At 37.4% G+C, this 15,877-nt stretch overlaps 1 protein-coding gene across 2 annotated transcripts in view; it reads right to left on the bottom strand.

Moving 5' to 3' along the window:
* LOC306873471 (glypican-5-like) overlaps positions 1-15,648 on the bottom strand; it is a 169,954-nt gene extending 154,306 nt beyond the window's left edge. The window contains exons 1-2 of one of the 2 annotated variants that reach the window (XM_079422791.1): positions 15,008-15,648; positions 10,065-10,226 (exon numbers count right to left, since the gene is read on the bottom strand). In XM_079422791.1, the coding sequence (XP_079278917.1) occupies positions 10,065-10,226; positions 15,008-15,158 (313 nt within the window). In that variant the 5' untranslated portion in view covers positions 15,159-15,648. The remainder of the gene's footprint in view (positions 1-10,064; positions 10,227-15,007) is intronic. The other variant, XM_079422792.1, reaches the window with a different exon arrangement.
* Positions 15,649-15,877: the final 229 nt, after the last annotated feature.

The following is a 15,877-nucleotide window of genomic DNA, read 5'->3' as shown; positions in this document are numbered from 1 at the left end:
CATGAGTTTAAGAAGACAAAAATGCACCGAAGACCACACAGGAGTGGAAATGGGACAAAAGCATGTCTTTGCCCTCCAACCAGAGTCCTTTTCCAGGAAGCCGTCTCAAACAGAGCCATTCTGTTTTCATTATGCGACAGGTTCTGATTAGTGAACGGCTGGGGACGGAGAGGTTGGTCTAGGTCATTTGCCTGAAGTCTACAGTAAATCACAGGCAGGTTCATGTGAGAGCAACGCAGTGGACTGTGCTCTAAAGGCAGAGATGCCACTGGAGTCCTGTTGGGAAATCGAGAACATATGCATGGGAAAGCATATAAAAACAGGGCTACTGTGAATCTAAAAATGGCTTTGTTTGTGCGACATATGAATGGCACCTCAAATGATAGGTTTTGTTTTTGAAGATTTGAATGAAATTAACTACAAGATCATTTTAAAAAGCTATATTTAATAATAATTGAATAATAAGTTGCTGTTGTTTTTTGTGTTTGTTTGTTTTCCAAAGATGTGTCTTCTACTCACCAAAGCTACATTTATTTGATCAGGAATACAAGAAAAAAAGGAATATTGAGAAATATTATTACAATTTAAAATAACTGTTTTCTATGTTAATATATATATTAAAATCTAATTTATTCCTATGCAAAGCCAATCTTTCAGCATGAATTATTGGTACTCGATTAATTACTAATTATGGTACTCATTAATAATAGTTCTTATTATAAATGTTGAAAACTGCTTAATATTTTTGTTAAAGATTTTTTTGCTTAATATTGTGATCTTTTTGTTCTTCAGGATTCTTTGATGAATGTGTTTTTTTATATAATTATTATTAATTATTAATATAATTATTATCTTCACTGTCACTTTTAAAGAATTTTAAAAGTCCTTGCTGAATAAAAGTATTATTCTTTCTTTATTTTCTCTTTCTTACACTACACTTTGAATATTTGGTATCATGGTTTTAACAAAAATATTAAGTAGCAAACTTTCAACATTGATAATTTTTAGACTTTTTTTTTCTGAAGGATCATGTGACTCAAGATGGCTTCTGAAAATTCAGCTTTGTATAATAGGAATAAATTACATATCGAGTTATATTCAAATAGAAAATAGATATTTTGAACAGTTGCAATATTTCACAATTTTACTGTAAACTGTTTTGAACAAATAAATGCAGACTATGTAAGTATAAGAGACTGGTAGTATAGCAATATAGTAATAAGGTCTTCCAATCAAACACGTCAAATCGCTTGTTTCTCTAAACGTCGCATAAAGAGATTCCGACCACATCCTCCATTGTCTCCAGGGAACGTCAATCTGTGACACAAACGGTCTAAATTCAGCCCATCACAGCGTACGCTACCACCCACATGGCATTGTATCTTCCTGCTATTGAGAACAAGCAGTCAAAAAGTCCCACTTTCCACACTGAAAATGCTTATGGCCACATAAGCATGGAAAGCACGGAGGGACGTTCGATCCTGCCAAGACGACTTCCTGAATCACAAAGAGGAATTAAGGGACCGCAATGCAAGTTAACCAGGAGACATTCGGAAATACAAGTCATGCATATAACGTGTTTTATGGGCTCAAAGTGGTCGGTGACAGTTGAATAAATTGACAGGCTTTGCATCTTTCATCCTGTTGTCCAAGAACCACAAGATGCACAATTTAGAAGGAAAGGCTTTTCTACCTTTTGGTTTAATGTCAAGTTCTTTTCAAGCAGTTGTGTTTAAAATCTACCCAAAACCTGAATTTAAATTAAAGTGACATAGATCTGAATTAATCATACTTAAATAGTTTGGAAAGAAAGAAAGAAAAACAAAATAAAGGAAACAAACATAGATGCATTAATTAATTAACTAATTAATTAGACAACTGCTTGCTCAAACAACTGCCATAATTCAAGAGTGCTCTTGGTGATTTCTCAATAAATTGAATAAAAAAATTAAAAAAAAATAATAATATATATATATATATATATATATATATATATATATATATATATATATATATATTGACTATGATTTTGGAAATTATAATCATGTAGATGTATATATTATGAAGGATTTTGATATGATATCCATGCATGTGGTTTAATAATAAAATCGATAAATGAATGTATGACTACCAAGTATGGAAGAAAAAATGCCTTACACCACTAATTAAACAACTGCAAGCTCTATTTAGTCTTGAGCCAAAAAAGCAACATATGAACAATAAAATTGTGTTGTGGTTAGTTTTTATAGGTGTAGATGTTTCTTGAAGTCTCCCTTTTTTGCACAATAGGCTATTATCTGTACGCAGTGAGTCTGTTTTGCTGTTTTGTGCCTGTTAAAGGTTTAATTTTCTTCACTGTCATGCTGAGGCTGATGAATCACGGCCTTGTCTCCATCTGTATCAAATAGAAATGCATAATTGAAGGGCTTGTGTGTAACAAATGAGCACATTAGTATTTCATCTCACTCTCCCCGGTGTGACGTGAACACTGTCTGTATGAGCTATTGGTGATTAAATTAGGTCTGCAGGTCTGGGGTCAGTGGACTTGCAATTGACCTGTCTTGTCTTTCAGTATCTGCCATCATCATTACAATATGCAGACTTCTGCATATGATAGCTTTGGCTATCGCTGTGAAATATGTAGAGGGAGTTATTAAGCTTTACAACGGTGCATGATAATTTGTCATCAGTCCATGATTGGCAGAACTTCATTGAAGAAATGTAGCATTCCATCACTTGCCCACCAATGGATCCTCTGCAGTGAATGGGTACCGTCGGTATAAGAGTCCAAACAGCTGATAAAAACTTCACAATAATCCACACCACTCCAGTCCATAATCCATAAAGCGCTTGCTCCAGATAAAAAGTCCATCTCCTGTTGTCCTCTCACATCAAAATTCACCAACATATTTGTTTAGAGCGGGTTTGGCTTGTAAACAGTGCTTGAACTGTGTATATTTCTCTCCTGATTCAGACAAGACGACCTTTTCAATGGAGGAAGCATTTTTATGGATTATGGACTCATATTTTAACTCGAAGCAGTGGTTTGAATTTGTTTCTTTGTTTCTTGTTGCCTTTCTCTTCACAATATGTTAATTGATGGACTGGACTGGATTATTGTGCTGTTTTTATCAGATGTTTAGACTCTCATTCTGACGGCACCCATTCACTACATTGGTGAGCAAGTGATGGAATGGGTCATTATTTTGGGTGAAAAATTTCTTAAGTGAAGTGACATACTGCCAAGTATGGTGACCCATAGTCGGAATTCGTGCTCTGCATTTAACCCATCCAACGTGCACACACACAGCAGTGAACACACACACACCGTAAACACACACCCGGAGCAGTGGGCAGCCATTTATGCTGCGGCGCCCGGGGAGCAGTTGGGGGTTCGGTGCCTTGCTCAAGGGCACCTCAGTCGTGGTATTGAGGGTGGAGAGAGCGCTGGACATTCACTCCCCCACCTACAATCCCTGCCGGCCCAAGACTCGAACCCGCGACCTTTGGATTACGAGTCCGACTCTCTAACCATTAGGCCACGACTTCCCCAATATTTGCATATTTGCAGTAACTCTGGCAGAAAATTTTCATAACTCCCAAAATGATGATTCACCCACTTTCAAAGTGATTCACTGTGAATCGAACTGAACAAGCCAGAGGCCTCTGCACAAATTCTGCTCATTTTCCTCCTTGACTTTAAAAAGTATACATTCAACAATTGACTTCCAGGTATTTTGCTCACTCAACAGTGCAATTTTGCTCTCACTAGTGAGGCGCTCTTAAGATAACATCTTGCCCTCTTAACCCAGCCTCCGTCTCGGAACAGATTGCCGTTTTCAGAATCACCTGCTTGGGCATTTCACAATATCATCTCTCCACTGAAGCAGAGCTCACTTTGATGACATTCGGCAATGTTGGGGAAGCAAAAAAATAAATAAGGAGAAAATAAAAGGAGGAATAAGTTTGGCCGAAGGCCTTTTCAACAAGCAACCTTCAGTCGACTGAGGCCGCGACTCCAGCTCCACAGGAGCATGTTTGTCTTTAACCTGGGGCCGTAAAGGGTCTTTGCGTCAAATGTGCAAATATGCTGCTGCCCACTGAGAGAGACGCCGGTCAACTCTCTTTCTTTCGCTCTGAGAGAGGTTTGCCATCATGCCATAGCAACCACAACTATTAATCTTACTGGCTAGAAATAAACCACCGACCAAAGGCCTGCAACCAGAAATTCAAAAGGCAACAAACAACAAAGTACAAGAAATCACCATCAATATGATTTAAAAAAATCACAACAAAAGAACAAATGGTTTGCATACAGAAAATGAGACAAAGCATTTGCATTGTGACTTTATGAAATATAAGCACATTTTCATTTCTAAATATTCCATATTTACATTTTTATATAATATACATTTCATATTACCATGCAAATATAAATATATATATATATATATATATATATATATAAAACCTTGTCAACAAGCAAATATATATAAAAAAATAATAATAATTATCAGAAGGTGTGTGTAACTAGTGGTAATATAGGCTATTCTTAATATCTAGCACACAAGCAGGGACCAACAGTGCACCTTCAGGAAATTTTACACAGCTGCAGTAACAATTGTGCAAACATACGTTCCTCACTATACACACATGACTGCATGATTTACAGTGGGGAAGTAGAACGGTCTAAAATGCAAACAAGTCTTGAAGGCAAGCAGACCATCACCTTGTGGTTGCATTCTCACAGTATGCAAGTTGAAAAGCAATTTCTAGCAAACTAATCCTCCCAAAATCTACACTGAACACATCTCCAACTGAAACTGAAGTTTAATAAGGAAAAGGAGCAGATTTGTTTCAAAGACAAAACTATTCACGTTCCTCAAAAACAAACCGCATTATAATTTGGGTTCCATCTAACCTCATATAAATGGTAGCAAAAACACATTTCACTCGACCACCGAAATCAAAGCAAGTAAAACAAGATGTTGCAGTAATTTCTCCAAACACCCGAAATGACAGAAACCGCAAGCATTGTTTAAAGACAGTAAAACACATGGGAATAGTGACAGGATGGGAAGGATTGGGAAGCTTGACTTTTAGATGTACTGATTTATCCAAGTACTCCAGAGTGCAATCTGGACGATTGGGGCGAGGCGACACATTGGGGCGGGGTAACACGTGTCGCTCCGCCCACCCCCAATTCCATTGGTTTATAACACGGCAAATCTTATTGGTGTAGACCCGAGCATGCACATTCGTTTGTGTACGATTTTGTAATTGATTTGGCCATATTACAGAAATATTATGTGCTAACTCTAGTATCATAGGCCTACCTTAATTATTATCTGATTAGTAACCATGGTAATTTTAGTCAGATGAAGTCATTGTTTACAAATAAACTCTTGATGACAGCACATCCTGGTTCTTCAGGCTGAATAGTGCTTCATTCATATTTCCTTGAGGATCGGCAGGCCACGGATCGGATTTTATACGCAAATGATGATAATTTACTGTATTTTAGAAATGGACAAACACGAACATAAGCGGCTGATTTTATGTTTTAAACAGTTTTTTGTTGTTGTTTAAAGAGATGAGTTATAGCTACATTGCTATATCATTTACATTGCGTTGATCATTTATCAACATCGCCCAGCTAAAACTGCTTCGTTCTGCTTCGTGTACTGTGAAAAGTGCAATAATACCTGATTTAATTTAACGTGCTATAGCATAGGTAGGACTATATCATGGCCACGAATTAAGAATTTATTCTCCAGATTTAATTTGTGAGCCGCTCATATTACACAGCTCTGTTCTGCCCGAAGTACTCGGAGATGCCGCCACCAAGCGTTTGATAGGAACTTAATCTAAATTCGTCGTAAATAAAAAAACAAAAAAAAACACACATTTGCTAATTCATTCTAACTGAAATCGCTGTTGTTAGCACTTAATATTTCTGTAGTACAGCCAAACAGCGTAGATCAATGCTCACGACTTTAGGGAAGTCATGGCCTAATGGTTAGAGAGTCGGACTCGTAATCCAAAGGTTGCGGGTTCGAGTCTTGGGATTGTAGGTGGGGGGAGTGAATGTCAAGCGCTCTCTCCACCCTCAATACCACGACTGAGGTGCCCTTGAGCAAGGCCCCCCAACTGCCCCAACTGTGTGTGTATGTATGTATGTATATATATATATATATATATATATATATATATATATATATATATATATATATATATATATATATATATACACACACACACACACACACACACTAAGGCTGCACGATATTGAAAAAAATTCACATTGCGATATTTTGTTTTTCTGCGATGTATATTGCGATATGAAAAAAAAAAAAGAAACCCCAGATGACTTGAGCTCTACTTGGGGGAAAAAAAATGAATGGGGTGATTTTGTAGATGAGTAAATCAGCATAGGAAATAAACAAATTACAAGCATAGATAAATATATCAGAACAAAGATACAAATTAAATAAACAGTGCTTTATATTTTTAAGGCAAGTCTAACAGTATTCAGGTACAGAAATTGAATAATCAAATGCAAAATAACACTGCATAGTCTTCATTGTATAACTTAAATCTAATAAATCTGTGTTAAAGCTACAAAAGTGATTTTTCTGTGTTTTGTTGTTTGATTGACACAGAAAGCAACAGGGACACTGCTGTTACTGTCATCCTCTTTCTTTCTCAATTGTTTACCTTCACCTAAGACATAAGGAACTGTTTTTTACAAGGATACTTGCAAAGACATGAATTGACATTTTCGCGCATGTGTCATTTCAGGTACAAATAGTAGCTGAAGTGAATGGAATTCAGTGTTCACGTGCATCTGCGTGGCTCTCACCGTGTCTACACTGGACAAAATACAATTGAGCTCATTAATCAGTGATGCTGTGTGACTGACTGGATGCGGCGCGACAACAAATCCCCGCCAGTAAACTGATGCCTCGTTCTATTCATGACGTATTGACGCAAAGTTCAAATGATTGGCAATGGTTGCTTTGTCGCATCCAGTGTAGACAGCCGTTCACATGCCTCGCACCTAAAAATGCACGAAAAACGCCCGTCGCGCCGCTTTCTCCTTCTTTCCTTTTGTGGCATCTGTCGTTGCTAAGCAACCATGACCTGCGCTCTCCTCGACGATGCAGAAATTTCAAAGGATAAATGGTTTTCCAGCACTGAAAATCACTTGCTCTGTGACAATCGCGGATGTGCACATCGCGATATCGATGCTGAAACGATATATCATGCAGCCCTCATACACACACACACACACATGCATACTATAATATGATATAATAACATACAATACTCTTTCATATTTGTCCATTTTCAAATTTGTCTACTTGCATTATTATCCCTATCCAACCAATGCTCAAAATGTAATATTTGTCAGTATCAATATGGTTAATAATATATTATGCATCCCTGTTTCTCACAGTATGTGTACAGCTGTGTTTCATTGCTTGTTTTCATATCTGTTCAGTAGAGCGTTGAGTATCGTAGGCAAAAGGTAATCGCTAGTTAGACAGCAGGAGGCTGAGACTGGGCCCTGTAATATGGGGCTAATCTCATAAAATGAGTCTTGTGATTAGACACCATCAGGGCTCTCCCTGAGTCTATGCCCAACAAAATGTGCAAAATGTTTTTAAGTACTATGGTAACTGCCACCTGAATATAATTTTTCCAAATGATGTGATATAACAGGTCTCGAATTGAGATAAAAAGGGCCCTAAACCACAAGAGAAATAACACAAGAAGTTTGGTTTAATGATACAGTCTCGATTGTGGGGAAACTCTCACACTAATGTTGTGTACCAATGTAGGCAGTAAACAGAAGCGTGTCTACACCTGCATAGAACTGTCAGCCACAACTCAGAAATGCAATGCAAAGGAGAAGAAAAATAACAGGATCATTTTTACCATTGTGAAGCCGTGCTGTTTACTGAAACTGAACACTGTTGTCTTAGAGCAGATATGAAAACAAGAGATGAAACCAACAGCTGTACACATTCACAGAGAGCAAGGGATGCACAGTATATATCAGTAGCCATACTGATATCGGCAAATATTCAAACTTCAGCATTGGTCACACTGGGCTAATATTGGAAGCAGACAATTTATTTATTTTTTTCTGATTTAAATGGCACATAAATGTGGTAGTTGTAGTATAATATTACATATTTTATATTGTATAGTGTGTATGTATAGTGTGTATATAGTATATATATATATATATATATATATATATATATATATATATATATATATATATATATATATAGTATATATACACGCACACACACACACACAAGGATATACGCTAAACAATACTTGGCAGAGAGGAAGTCCATGGTTTATGTAGGGTGTGTGATCAGTGCAATCAGCTGTGTGTGGTCAGTGCTATGGATGATGGGAATTGTAGTCTGAGGTGGCGTGCAGCAGTTAGTGTGGTGCAAGAGTCCCTGTGGTGAGCGAGTGACCTCTGATGGTGAGTTAACGGAAGTTCATAAACCAGATTCATGACACTAAGAGTGTGAAAACACTTTTCAAATCAATCAGAATACAGTCAAAAGTTTATTCTCTGCTCCAATGTTACCATTTTTAATGCATTTGCTTTTTGAAAGTCAGTATAGATTTATAATATTGACCATTTGTTTTTCAAAAATAATGACTGACTATCAGTATTCATAGCTTTCAGTCACGTGACCAGCTCGAAGACTTGGAGGGCAAAATATCCAAAGAACTGCAGTACAAGCGTGTCAATTTTTCATCTGTTTCACATTCGCAAATATATATCACCTCTCAAAAGAATAAAACAACGGTATTTCTGAGCAAAATGCAAGTTTTGGCCATTTGCACTCCATTTAAGCACTGTTTCCATCATAAACAGTGCGACAAAACATTGCAAAAACACTTAAAGTGCCGTAATATATTTAAAATGGTAATATTAAAAGATCAAATTCAGTATTCCACATAATAATAATAATAATGCATCGTTTACACAGGCAAGCAGATGAGGCTGGGAATATGAACGCAATCCGCTTAACGGTTCAGTTTTCCTTCTAATGGTTTTCTATATTCTGGCCTCATCTTCTTGCCTGTACAAAATATACATCTTCAATAAGGTGTTTACTGAAATTCGCCTTTTAATATCTGCGTTGTACTACATTATTACTTGATGCAATCTGCGTAAAAATAACAGGCGTTCCTATAATGGTGTGACGTCACATGAAAACTATCAATTGGCAGACAAAATGTATAAAGAGACATAATGACGCATCACCTCACTCACTTTCAAAGTCAGCATAAAAAGTAACACTTTACTTTCAGTGTAATGGAGACTCTTAATCTTCACTCTTCTGGCACATTTGAAGCCATCTAAGATCTGAGCACACTCACAGTGAACCAGCCCATCGTGAGCTGCTACACACTGACTAGCCACCTTTATGAAACCTGAAACTGAGCCTCTGCTGAAAATCCGTGGTAGGCAACAGAGAGGTTTTTGTCAGGAGCGGTGCATCTTGCATCAGCACTTATGGCAGATTACAGGTTATCCAGGTTTGTCATTTGGTTCAGATGAAGGATACCCTCCTCCTCAAAGGTGCGTAGGCTCCTATGACCTCATATTACAAAGCTGTGAAGGGTTTCATTAAGGCCTCAAAACAAGCATCTTGGTGTACAGCTCATCAAGGAAGCCATTAATTCACAAACCTTAAATGAACACTGGTCAACCTGAAATGTACTGAAAAGACAGCCCTTGGAACGCCACCAGAGAACTAAATCACATATTGTGGATCTCAGGGAAAAGTATACACTCACAATGCTTTACTGTACCATGTAAAATGTCTGGAAACAAACTGACATCATACCAAACAAGAGCACCACAAACTGCTAAAGGTTTTAGATCAACTGTTGATTTTTCGAACTTCTGATGAGCTTTAAAACGGAGTAGAAACACATTTTGTGGTAAGAGAACTGAGGAATCATCTGCTAAGCATTGCAGACAACAAGCCAGTGCTAGTCTCCAAAACCAAAGAACTAACCTTGAAAAGCAGCCACGTTGCGTGAGATGAGGAACTTCAGACCAGAGCTGGTTATCTGGAGGAGGTTCTGGATGTCCCGCCGAGCCGCCACCTGGTAACGCTCCTCCATCTTCTTGGTGCAGCACGTTAGATTCTTTGACAAACAAACCTGGAGGTCTGAACCTGTTGGGATGAAGGTTGGAATTGTTAACAAAGGTGGATATGTACTTCTGCATCTAGGAAAAAGTACATTTACTGTCAACAGTGACAGTTTGATTCACCTAAACAATTACATAAAAAAAGATACAGAATACATTTATTGTTATTAATTAACTAATTATGTTCTCACCAACCTAAACAATTTGTAATTAATAAATTATGCATGTTCTCACCCAATTTCTGCATCTAAGAAAAAGTAAATTTTCTAATTATATAAAATACAAAAATACATCTGACTTGTTGTTAATAATAATAAATAATAATAATAATTATTAGTAGAATTGTTTTCTTTACCTAAACAATTACATGAAATAAAAAATAGTTAGTTTGTTATTTAAATGTACTAAATTATTTATTAAAACACAAAATGTCCTCACCAGACGTTTGCATTTAAGAAAAAGTTCAAGTTTCTAAATAATTATATAAAATATAAAAATATAAAGATACATATTTTTGTTTTGTTTTTGGATGTTTTCTTTATGTATTATAAAATTAACAAAAAGCAAAAAAAAAGGCCTCTAACGCCAGCTTGCTCTATTAATTTTCTAAATTTTTTTTTTTGAATTATATAATTTAAAAAAAACCTTGCTACGTGTACTGCGTTAGGCTAACTGAGACTTGTTATAGCACTTGCATATCATTGCTCTTTTGTTGATTTTGATTGCTTCCATTGTCCTCATGTGTAAGTCGCTTTGGATGAAATTGTCTGCTAAGTTACTAAATGTAAATGTAATGTATTATTATTTTTATTACTCATCTAAAAATTATATTAAAAAAAATGTAAAATGCATTAATTATTCTATTATTATTTTATTAATTATGTGTATTATGCCAGACACAACATAGCACCCATCCTAACAACCAACCAGAAACGCCTAGCAACCTTCCTGGCAATCTGTAAAATCAGCATTGTGGCAGAGGTTTTGTAGGGAAGCTCATTTAATAAAAAATAAATTTTTTTTTTTTTTTTTTTTTTTTTTCACAGTATCTCTACATGTACAAATCCACTTATGTTAAAAAGCATTATCAGACTCCACCGGCTGGTCATGAAACTCCACGTTTGTGCAAGCCGCAGCAGGCCGGTAGGGTGGGGGAGATAAAAGGGCTGATATCTCCAGCCATCAAAATTCTTATCCCACTGAGATCCGACAAAAACTTTCCATCACTACAAACTTTTTTTTCCCCAAAAAAGGTCTGAAAATGACAGCACCTAAGGGGGCTATAGATAGGAGAACAGCACGGGACATGCCGGGGCGAGCCAAGTGTTGCTAAAGACACTATCACCACTGCACCGCGACAGATGTTTTGAGTTCCTGAGCAAGATGCAAAGGAGATGGCTTGAGGAAAGGAATTCATCTCTGTCTCACTAGAACGAAATGAAAGCACCCCAGGATGTGTTTATTTTCTCACTCACAACCGTTAGACGTTTCAGTGTAATCACCTGAGAGAATAAATGCGCCCAACTGTGAACTTTCCACCCTCCCTTTTGCCCCGGTTTCACATGAATCAACAGGCTGTGAGACTAAAGAAGGGACTCCTTGTAGATCATCCCAAAGATAGAGGACCTCCTTGATAACACGTTACTGCTTCCGTTTTATAACATTGTCAAAGTAAAACGCCCATGAGTAGCATTCAGTTTCATCCAAAACAGCTGAACTTAAATCTGAACTTTTTATATTGGTTGATCTATGTACTAATCTATGTACTGATCTATGTATGGCTAATAATGTACCACCTACAGTAAACCTAACCAATAGTGTTAACAAAAGCAAATGCAAAATAAAAACGCATTTGCTGAAGCAACCATGGCATTTCAGCTGGCTTCAACGAGTCTTTAAACTCTTTCATTGTGACTCGTGTTTCACAGGACTCGGACCTGAGCAGTTTTGCTGCACCAGGTGCACTACCGAGCACGTTTACTACATCAGAAAAGCCGCATGGAGCTGGTTATGTGATTCAAATGTCAAAATGCATTAGTTTACAAATATATGTGTTTTGCGTTCATAATATAGTATTATGAAATAAACTGCACGAGAATGTCTTTACATAGACAGATTGATTAATAATAGTTTGTGTAAAAAGCAAAGTTATTGGTGTTTTACTGCCTCTAGTGTTCATTTCAGTTTGGAACTGCAGTGAATTGTATGTACAGCTACTTTTTTGGACTTTTTCCCAGTGAACCTATATGTTGACAACTCTCCCACGACATCCCAAAGCTCAAATAAGAGAGAAAATACTCTCAAGTTCATGCTTCTTTGAAGCCTCATACACCCCCAGCACTTTCTTTCTTGAAGGCATTATGAAGGAATTACCACAAAACTCCAAGATCAATCAAATGCAACGTTAGGCTTGGGTTTTTATTTGGCTAGCAGCGACATGCTGTTTCAGGGGTCTGAGCGAAGCAATGAAAAGTGAGATTTGGAAAAGACAGTGCATTTTACAAGCCACCCTGACAAGAAAAATGTCTGGCACGCAAGCCAATGTTAGATTAATGCAAACTTACAGAAATAAACCCCTTTGAGGAACCCTTTGAATGCCAACATGACTATTTATAAGTCTTTTATTTACCCACCCACCAACTATGGTGGTCAGTTTATTATTTGATGTTATAGGACCTAAGCTCTCACACGGGTCATGTGGTGTAGGATATAATTGGCCTGAAAATCACTGGACATCAAACAGTTTGCTTTCCTCCTAAAATCCAAGATTGGAAGCAGAGAGAAAACAGCAATAAAAGTCAGTCCTTCAAGGTGTTTTACCTTCCGTCACAATGTGTTTTTACTCCACAACATTTTAATAATGCCAAGAGTCAGGAAAGCTTTGAACATATTGCTTTATACAATAAAACCTGAAAGAAAATGACAGCAAAACAAAAGAAGCAGAATGCAAGTCTATCTCAAGATAGACAAAAACGTATTAATGAATATCTTCAATAAGTCAAACTTGGTCTGTAATCATTTATATTACGGACATTTGCACATTTATCATAAGCTACATTTTACGAGGTGGCTAATTCGTACAGATTCATACGATTTTTGCTAAATCGTATGTATTTTACAAGTTTCCACCCCTAAACCTACCCGTCACTGGGGTTTAGACAAATCGTACGAGTGAGGTCGTTCGAATTCATACGAATTAGCCACCTCGTAAAATACGGACGAATTGCCGTGAGATAGCGTTGGAAATGGACCTCTTTTTAAGCATAATGACACTTGACCTTGTTGCCCTTGCCAAGACATCAACTTTAGGAGAGGCTGTTAAATGTACAGTACAGAATACAGTATGATCTGATTCCAAGTCAATTACACTCTTAAAAATAAAGGTGCTTCATGATGCCATAGAAGAACCTTTTTGCCTAAATGGTTCCATAAAGATCTGAAGAACCTTTCAGTTTCACAAAAGGTTCTTTGTGGGGAAAGAAGGTACTTCAGATTATAACAAAGGTAAGGAAGAGATGGTTCTTTAAAGAACCTTTGACTGAATGGTTCTTCTTCGGCATCGTTTGAAGAACCTTTATTTTTAAGAATGTATAATTAAAGTTAATGACCTGATCTGTATTTTAAAGTGTTTCATAAAACTAAAATCACAAAGCTGTACATTTGAACAGCTCCCAGTCCCATCCAAAATATCTGGAGTTAAGGATGAGCAATGAATATAAACACCTTACATTATTTTAATTGCACAAGATTTTTTTTACCAGCAAAGCACACAACCCCTGCTGTAGCTCTAAATTCCTGTAAAACTCAGAAACGAAGCTCTTCCAAGCAGCACTTTGAAGTGAGCTCCATTTGATGACCTCTGTGGGAAACAAGCTGTTCTCCTCCAGCCACTTAACATCCATTAATGCAGCAAAGTTTGTCAAACTGGTTAGAGGTTGCCTTTCCTTTCTGATAGAAGCAGCTAGAGACTATCAATCGGTATACAGTAGCTATACTAGATCTAGAGGTGATTTGAACAGCAAACTGATTTGAAATCTCAGCTTGAGGCTGAATAAGTAAACCGCTTTGAAGGAGTGGGTTATGTTCAGTTTCTTTTTGTAAACTGATTTGTTTTTGCTAGATGATGTCGGGGTGCTTGTGAACACCAACAGCAAAAGATTACTCAGAAACAGTTCCAAGGGACCCTTTATCTCAATTTCTTATCAGGATAAGTCGTGCATAAACCCTATAAACACAAAAGCACCGACTACGCACAAGCTCCCAGCCAACTTCAGATGCAATACTTCCAAATTATTTTATTACCCTAAAAGTGCTTTTCATGAAAGTAAACCGAAAATCTTTGGGCGAAACTTTAAGCTGCTGCATTAGACACCATTCATTACCGGAGTTTATCTGTAAAGTAATGACGCGTCCTGCGGCTACACTAACGCGTCACTTGAAGTTCACATATCATGAGATAACATGTTCAAATCGTGTACATCGAAGCGTGGAAACATGTTAAAGGTTTCCTAACGGAGGTAACAACAGGTTTATTTGCGTTACGCGTTTCCGCATCAAGAATGATTTGAGATTCTATAGAAAAATGAATGTCTAAAACTCAAAATTGTGTTTAAATCTTTAGGCTACTATAAAACAATAATAAAAGACCTGTTAGATCGTTTGGCGAATTTTATATTTTAAATGTCCATCTTAACATGCGTTTTGGGAAAAGGAACACAAATGTATAGGTTGCTTAACTGTGGCACACCATCAGAATGTCTCGGAGACACAGCTCATCCCTCTCATGTCAAACTCAATACATCTTACCTGTTCTCGGTGTTTCAGGTATTGATTGCACAGGTCCGATTTCCTTCATCTGGAAAACTTGACGCACTTCATTGCAGTTCGTTAAAGTCCCCCGACACAGATCGATGAAAACCAAAAAAACGGCATAAACCAAAACTCCACGCATCCCCATTTCCTGAAGCGTTTGTCTTTTCGAGTAAGAGACTAGGAAAGCGGTGTTGTATAAGCCGAGTCTCGGAAAACTAAAACGGCAGTGAGTTTAGGTGAAGAAAAGTGTATTAAAGGGATTGTGCAGGTCACACTGGCGCGCGCCTGGGGAGGGTTTCAGGACCTTCAAGAGCGCATCGAAACACGGAGCTGTCAGGAGAGAGAATGGGCGGAATCACTAGTGAAGCCTAGTTAGACTGCAGAGAAGACCCTAATACACCACCTAACTAGTAAGACTACAATACCGAGAGCTTTTAGGAGCGAAGCGTCGCAGGCGCAACATTTTACGAATCATGGGCGCGTTTTGAACCCTAATAGAAGACACAACTGTAGGAGTTTTTAAAGTTCATATTTTTACCATAAGTCAGGCACTTGTTCCTTTACGATAAATCTTACGATTAGTCAGCACGAGCTAAATGCAAACCACAGACGGGAAACAGAACATTAAGAAAAAGAGAAATGAGAGGAAAAAACACTTTCTCCAGGGAAGTGCGAGCAGATCGAGTCTCAAACAGGCTGCAATAGAGCCATCTTCTGGACAAATTATGAATCTACGGGAGTTTTGGAGCCTAACTGGATTGATTTTGACATTGTTTGCATAGCAATAACTAAAATCATAAACCCCAACACTTGCAAAGATACTCACGTGTTCATACTTCCTAAATTACCTTAAACATAAGAATT

This window comes from Barbus barbus, assembly GCF_936440315.1.
Source record: "Barbus barbus genome assembly, chromosome: 8".
Classification (NCBI taxonomy): domain Eukaryota; kingdom Metazoa; phylum Chordata; class Actinopteri; order Cypriniformes; family Cyprinidae; genus Barbus; species Barbus barbus.
Note: the sequence above shows the minus strand (reverse complement) of the source record. Positions and strands in the feature narration are given on the sequence as shown.